This window comes from Cynoglossus semilaevis, chromosome 3, assembly GCF_000523025.1.
Source record: "Cynoglossus semilaevis isolate Cse_v1.0 chromosome 3, Cse_v1.0, whole genome shotgun sequence".
Taxonomy (NCBI): Eukaryota; Metazoa; Chordata; class Actinopteri; order Pleuronectiformes; family Cynoglossidae; genus Cynoglossus; species Cynoglossus semilaevis.
Window position 1 is genome coordinate 13,829,342 of NC_024309.1, and position 7,506 is coordinate 13,836,847.

General features: G+C 39.5%; 2 protein-coding genes across 2 annotated transcripts; one reads left to right on the forward strand and one right to left on the reverse strand.

Annotated features, from left to right (window-relative positions):
- Positions 1–1,188: 1,188 nt before the first annotated feature.
- Positions 1,189–3,282, reverse strand: mrpl15 (mitochondrial ribosomal protein L15). The gene is made up of 5 exons (XM_008308234.3): positions 3,103–3,282; positions 2,832–2,989; positions 2,277–2,442; positions 1,704–1,827; positions 1,189–1,620 (listed from the first exon to the last, which is right to left on the reverse strand). The coding sequence occupies exons 1-5, from the start codon at positions 3,205–3,207 to the stop codon at positions 1,283–1,285; spliced, it is 891 nt and encodes a 296-aa protein (XP_008306456.1). The 5' UTR covers positions 3,208–3,282; the 3' UTR covers positions 1,189–1,282.
- Positions 3,283–3,805: 523 nt separating this feature from the next.
- Positions 3,806–7,506, forward strand: LOC103377422 (lysophospholipase 1). The gene is made up of 9 exons (XM_008308235.3): positions 3,806–4,183; positions 4,313–4,344; positions 4,850–4,915; positions 5,092–5,139; positions 5,280–5,350; positions 5,464–5,537; positions 6,113–6,214; positions 6,760–6,936; positions 7,058–7,506. The coding sequence occupies exons 1-9, from the start codon at positions 4,115–4,117 to the stop codon at positions 7,115–7,117; spliced, it is 699 nt and encodes a 232-aa protein (XP_008306457.1). The 5' UTR covers positions 3,806–4,114; the 3' UTR covers positions 7,118–7,506.

Here is a 7,506-nt window from a genome sequence, read left to right on the forward strand (position 1 = left end):
TATACATGTCTAGGTATATATATATATATATATATATATATATATATAAAAGATCTAGTGTACTGTCTTAATTAGTTATGTGAAATATGTATATATGTAATATATATTTATATATTTATATATGTACGTCTATACATATATATACATGTGTGTAGGTACATATAAAAAGTTCTGTCCTAGTGTACTGTTAATTACTGATGTGAAATGTGTATATATGTAATATATTTATATATTTATATATGTACGTATATACATATATACCTGTGTAGGTACATATATAAAAAGTTCTGTCCTAGTGTACTGTCTAAATTACCTGTGATATGTGTATATATGTATTTACTGTACATATATATTTATTTATATATTTAATATATGTACAGTATATGTGTATATATACATATACACATAAACCCTTGACATGTATATAAATATATGTCAATATATATTCAAATATATGTACTTCATATATTTTATATGAAATATATTTAGCTCTTTTCCATTTTCTTTCGTGCCCACTTCACTTGCTGTATTTTCAGATATTTTGCTTTAATTCTGGACTGACCTACGGCAGCTCTAGTGTTTTGTTACCAATGCCCTTTTTTTTTTTCCTGTGATGCCAACTTTGTATATTCCATTGTTTGATGAATTCTATTTTTTATTTAAAAAAAAAAACTTCCTTGAAATCTTTCATGTCCTCACTATATTTTTAGCCATTATTTGTGTTTACGTTGATTCAAAGTCTAAATATTTTGAATACGTATCCAGACCTAAATATTTCTTCATGTCATCGAGCGACACTTGAAAAGGCAGCGTTGTATACACACACGTTCGCCTGTGATTGTACTGTGAACAGGGGGCCAAGGGCCTTTTGAACGTCCACACCAGGATACAGCTGCCCATGACTCATTTCTAACGCCCCTTCTCGAGGCCCAGGCAACACATTTCACAAGTAGAACACATCAGCAGGCATCTGTTTCCTGTTTTCATTCTTTGAGTTATCTTATTTTCCTGGTTTCCCCCTCACCTGGTACTGTCCACGTTCCTTCCATCGTGCAGCACCGGGCCACACTGCTCTGACGTGCCGGAGTGGGGGGGCTCCATGACGTTAGCCGCACAAAACAGCAATTTCAAACATACCAGGACATGTGTTGTTAGAGACACATTTTAATGACATCACTATGGACAGAGTACATTTTTGTTGTTTTTAATATATAAAAGAGAAGAATAGCAGTCTTTTTGCTGATTTTAAGATGCATTAATCAACATGTTTCACTCTGCACTCCTAGGAATTGTAATATCGCAGCAGTTTCTCGTCTGTTGGCTTAAGGATCTTCTTCTCCGGCATGTTGACAACCCATCCTGGAGACAGGCCAAAGAAGATCTGCCGGACGTCCTTCCTCGTGGACAGCATGTGAAACAGTTCATCCTTCGAAATGTCTGGTAAAATGTAACCGTACTTCTTGGCCAGTGCCAGTCGGGCTTGTTGGATTTGTTCCGGATCTGCTAAGTAGCCGCGGTTCTCGGCACCTGTGTAGTACGGGACCATGTCCTCTCCTGGCAGCAGGCGCTTCGGGATAGGCTGCCCACGCATGAAGAACGGCACGGGCTTAATAAGGATAGCTGTGAAATATAAAGTATGAATTTCAACATTTCATTTAAACAGAGTTGAGCTGTGATTCTGCACCAGATTAAACAGTTTTTACCTAGAGTTATGGGATCGTAGAAGCTGGTCGTGACGACGCCGCCGTTCCTCTCAATAGCAGCGATGGCTCCTTCAGACGCTCTCTGAACCTCGATGTTGATTTTTGCAGCAAAACTATCTGCGCCCTGCAGAACAACACAATACAAAGTCAAACGTGTCTTCTGTCTGGACCAATGTAGAAGAACAAGGGTCAAAGGCAACTTGATGGACGCCAACAGCAGTCATGTGGTGCCACCTACTGGTGCAAAATGAGCAGTCTAAAACAGGCGTGTGTTTCTTCCCTTACAGTAACCACTAGTTACTCAATTTGTTTATATTTATGACTATAGAAATTCAGGCTTTAAATGTAATATTTTGCACATTACACTAGAAGTAGTATTTGGTATTAGTATTTTTTTACAACTTAATGAGGTTAAAAATGAACCAGTGAACAGAATTACTTAATGAGGTTAAAAATGAACCAGTGTTTCTAGTCAGTGTGTCTAGTGTATTTGACAGTTGAGTTGTTAATAATAATTACCTCATCTACAAGATTGACTCCGTAGTGTGTATTTGACAGTTGAGTTGTTAATACCTCATCTACAAGATTGACTCCGTAGTGCCTCTTCAGGGGCTGTATATCCACCCCCCTGGCATTGACCAGCTGGGTCAGGTCTATGGGTTGGGACGTGTCCACTCGACCCAAGTCGATCAAGTACTGCAGACGTTTCAAAGTCAGCGGCTTGTACTGAGGACGACGACTAAAAGAGACAAAAACAGGGCAAGCATTTACTAAACAACACTCTGTTCCATACCTTTACACCATTTTTTAAAAAAAAGAAAAGAAATAAAAAAGTAGGAAGCACTCTGACATCCTTGCTCCCTGTAGATGAGCTGGTAGGGATATGAATAAATAGAGAACTGAAGTATCTGAGGGAAAAGTAGCAAAAACTCACTCCTTGGATGGCTGGTTTTCATTCATTTTTATGCACAATTATACAATAAAATAATAAAATAAAAAACATACAATTCAATGACTACAAAACACCTACAATGATTGTTTCAGGAACTTTGTATAAAATAAAGCATGTTGCCAAATAACAAAAATACTCAAGTCTAAAATGTCAACAAACAGTCGATCACGAGTTACCTGTGTCCTTCATTGAAGCCATATTTAGGAATCACCAGGTAGAACGGAGTCTGACCACCCTCGAAACCGAGTCGAGGTCGGGTGCCCCTCTGCCTCTCTCCTGTATGTCCGCGACCGCTTTTATTTCCACCATGTTGTCCTCTGCCTCGTATTCTAGGCTGAAAACACCAAAATCCTGATTAATTTACAGTCTAAAGTTGGCTAACTAGCCTCATTAGCTTACAAGCGCCTGCAGATAATGACAATTTGTTTCCACAATCAAACATCGTACCGTGGTTTTGGATCCCGGCTCGGGACGCAGATTTCCCAAAGTTATCCGAGGAAGGTTCTGCAAAACATCCAACGCTTTTCCACCAGGTTTTCTAGGGATAGACATGTTTCAAGTGCTCACATGTCAAAGTTAGCTGAACCAAGGACATAGAGGTCACGTGACAGGGGTGAACGGAAGTATTTATGTTCGGCTCGACGTATTTTCAAAGTAAAACCACTACACAAGATACTTGTTTTTTTTTCTAACTATGGCTTATATTTTTTAAAAGCTTAGTACAGAAAGGGAAGCGGGTGGTATTGTTTGGTGTTTTTAAATAGAATGTAATTTAAATACACATCGTGTAACATTTGAGTGAATTACGGTTTCTTTATTTTGTCGAAACGTAGTAGAATGTTTTATTACTCGTCTTTACATGATGCCTCGTCATTAAGTACTCTTATGTTGTTTAAATGTTTTTGGAATGTGTTTGTTAAATAAATCGTACAATTTTTCTTTTTTTTTTCTTAGTATACACAAGTTCCGCTTCATTGCTGAGGATTTTTTTAAAGCTCATTTTGTATCAAAGTTGATTTTTTGATTTTATGATTGACAGTTCAGCGAACTAAAGCTTATTTTGTATCAAAGCTGATTTTTTGATTGACAGTTCAGCGAACCAATCGTTGATCCACATTTGTGTAGTGACGCCGACGTTAGCCACTCACGTGAAAAAAGGCGGGACTAGAGGGGTAGGACAATGAATAACGTCCTCGCGGGTTGAGGTTTACGCTAACAGGGTGTAGTGTTGTTTTTACACTACATTTAACTTCTTGGAAATTGATTTACGATAATTTAGCGGGGGGCGACATTTCGTGGACGCGACGTTCATCGTCTTTGGGTCGACATTCGTCTTCCAGCGGGGTTAAACAACCGACAGTGAAAGTAGTAGTAGTTGTAGTCGGGTCGAGTTGTAGCCGTGCGGTTGTTAGCTTCCTGAAGCTAACTGCGCTGTGTATCTGAGGTGCATTAACGTTGCATGTGCGGCAACAACATGTCAGCTCCTTTACCTGCCATTGTGCCTGCTGCCCGCCAAGCTACAGCCGCGGTGAGTCCATTCAGGATTTATATAGAGCCATAGAACCACATTCACCGCTTAGTTGCCGGTTATAATCTCCTTATACGCCGTACAAAACCAGCTAATCGCTTACGTACCTGCTCATTGTTTGTTTTACAGGTGATATTCCTGCACGGTCTTGGTGATTCTGGGTATGTGACAACAAGATGTTTTATACTTTCATTGCTGCATAAACTGTCTGTCTACAACGATCGTGTTACCCACAGAATTGGATCATAATGTCCTGATAGTGCTGTGGTTTACTGATATCGAATCTCGCTCCAAGTGTAGTATCGACCCAGACTTTTTTTTAACCTGGTACTGGTGCAAAAACAAGATTTGTCTTTATACATTTGGGTTCAGAGTCAAAATAACCAACAGAAGTTTACATTTGTTTAACTTCAGCTTTAATAATAAGTGTTAAACATTTGGTTTCACTGTAAAAAACTGGAATATACCCAGCTACTGTCTGGTTTATTTACTTATGTGTTACTTATTATGTATATATTTGTGTAGAATATTTGTGAATTCTTTATCTGTAACAGCGACCTGTTCCCTTTAGGTTAATCACTAGGCAAAAATAAAAAAATCACTTTGTCCTTTTGTCCTTAAATTGTTGTATTTTATTGTAGTGTAATGTGTTGTTCATTTTGACAGACATGGCTGGGCGGATGGTCTCGCCGGCATCAGGATACCTCACGTGAAATACATCTGTCCACATGCGTATGTATTCACACATTGGTGCAACGTTACACACAGAATGTTATAAAAATGAAAAAAGCAAAAAATGGTGGAGCTAAAGTTAAATATTCCTCAGTTTTATTTTGACTTCTTTGAGACATTCATGATTGTTTTTATCGTCCTTTCTTGTGATTAAACCCCGTCTGTTCTTATTACAGCCCCACCATGCCTGTCACTTTAAACATGAGGCTCCCCATGCCTTCCTGGTGAGTGTTTGTTTAACTGCCCTCATTTCAACAGACTGAGTTATAGTCACTGAAACACTAAACCTCATTTCAACAGACTGAGTGATTCACAGTCACTGAAACACTAACTGTCACTTCTTCTTCTTTTTAATTTACTTAAGGTTCGATATTCACGATCAGTATCATAATGCAAAGGAAGATGAAGCTGGGATTAAAAGAGCGTCAGACAACAGTAGGTCTTTAAAACAAAGTTTAAAAAAAAAAGTACAACTAGGTTTTCTTTCTAGGTTAATTTTGGTTGTTTTGTTTTTTTTTAACTCATTCTGTGTTTGACCTGACCTACAGTTAAAGCCTTGATTGACCAGGAAGTGAAAAATGGAATACCTTCAAACAGAATTATCCTGGGAGGCTTCTCGCAGGTTAGTGTGGCACGTGTTCAGATCACGACTTACGTGAAATTTTTTTTTGAGTGTCAGATGACAGTAGACTCCAGTGTCAGATCTGCAGTGGTCAGGGTCATTTGGATCAAAATACTCTCCATTTGTAACAAAAGCTTTTTATCGTGAGCAGCTTTCATTGGTCAGACTCAGACAGAAGACATTTCTTTCTCAGTGACAGACACTTCATAGGAATCCCTGTTTCTGGAACTCCTGTCTTATCATATGATGGTCATGTGTCTGGTGTAGAGCAGAGTCTTTGCTGTGTTTGTTGTTTGCACAGCATTGTGATGTGCTGCTGTACAGTAGCTCTGCAGCAGCAACAACAACACACACACACACACTGACACTGGTCTGCAGTGCTGCCTATAAGCATAACGTTACATCAACCGAGGACAAATCTCAAAATACCAGAGAAGCAGCATCAGCCGAGAGAGAAAAAAAAAAGAAAGCTGCAGTTCCACCCTGTCTGTTCTGTCATGATTTCCTGCACGTTGACGTCCGTCAGTTGAAGGGACTTTGGAATTTTGGTCCATGTTTTTTTTTTTTCTTTCCAGGGTGGAGCGTTGTCTCTCTATACAGCTCTGACAACTCAGCAGCAACTGGCCGGAGTAGTGGCTCTGAGCTGCTGGCTTCCTCTGCGGAATTCCTTCCCTCAGGTAAAGCCATGACTCCACTCTGCTTTACTTCCTCCGAGATATGTATGTGAAACAGTAATCCATTGTTTATGAAAATAACAATTTTAAAATTCATTGATTTAAATACTTTCATTAGAAGGTTCTAACTTTGTTTCCACTAAATTAATGAATAATTTCAGGTTGTTTTCTTTTTTTAAAACATTTCTCTTCAGACCAAAATGTTAGACTAAAGATTAAAGCAGTGGTTCTCTTTCTTTTTTCTGCAGCGCCCCCTTTTGTAGATAATACGAAAAATACTACAAAACTCAGCTGAGCTTTATTTAAAGATAACAAATCAGGACAAATTGAGGGAACAAATAGTTCCCTCAGTTTGGGAACCACTGCTTTAAACTTCAATTCATATTAACGTAAATCAAAATTTGTTGTTAGTAATCCCATTAGTTCAAAATTAGTTTAGTTTATTAGTTTATAATTAGTTTTTTTTTCCTCAGGTAGATTTATGATCGGATTAAAATCTGCCCAGATTAAAATCTGACAGGATTAACACGAATCTCCTCTGTCGTCAGGCGTCTGCCAACTGTGCTAACAAGGACATGCCGGTCTTCCAATGTCACGGAGTTGCCGATCCCCTGGTGCCCTTCGCCTTTGGCAGCCAGACGGCGGAGATGATGAAGGCGCTCATGAATCCCGCCAACATCACCTTCAAGCCCTACCCTGGTCTGGACCACAGCTCCTGCCCAGAGGTCGGTGTCAGGAAGACCGATCTATGTACTTCCTTTTCTAGTTTTATTCTCCTGGTTACAGGACTGGGCTGCTGGTCAGGTCTTTTCATTCTTCCTCCTCCTTCTCCTTATTCTTTTTCAGGAAATGATGGACATCAAGAGGTTCATAGAGAAGCAGCTGCCCCCACTGGGCAACGAATGAACTCAGGCCCATCTGCACAATCGCACACAGCTCCACCAGAGTCTCCTGGAACCAAGACTCAGTGGACTGGAGGAACCAGGACCGACCAGAACTTGACAATAAAAAAAAAACCACGCTGCTGAGCCGGGTCATAATAAGACTAGAGACCAGACCAGACCGGGAATGCTGAACATGGCATGACTGGACCGATGCTGCATCCTGACCCAGGGCAACACACACACACACACACACAGAGGAATCTCAGTTCTACCGTAGAGTTACATTTAGTCGCTTGATTACAAAGCCATCATCACCTGCAGGAACCTATGTATTGAACTACAACTAGGGCTATTCTCTATGATTTAATACTGAATATCTTAAAATAAATGGCCTCTTGTTTTAAAGGATAA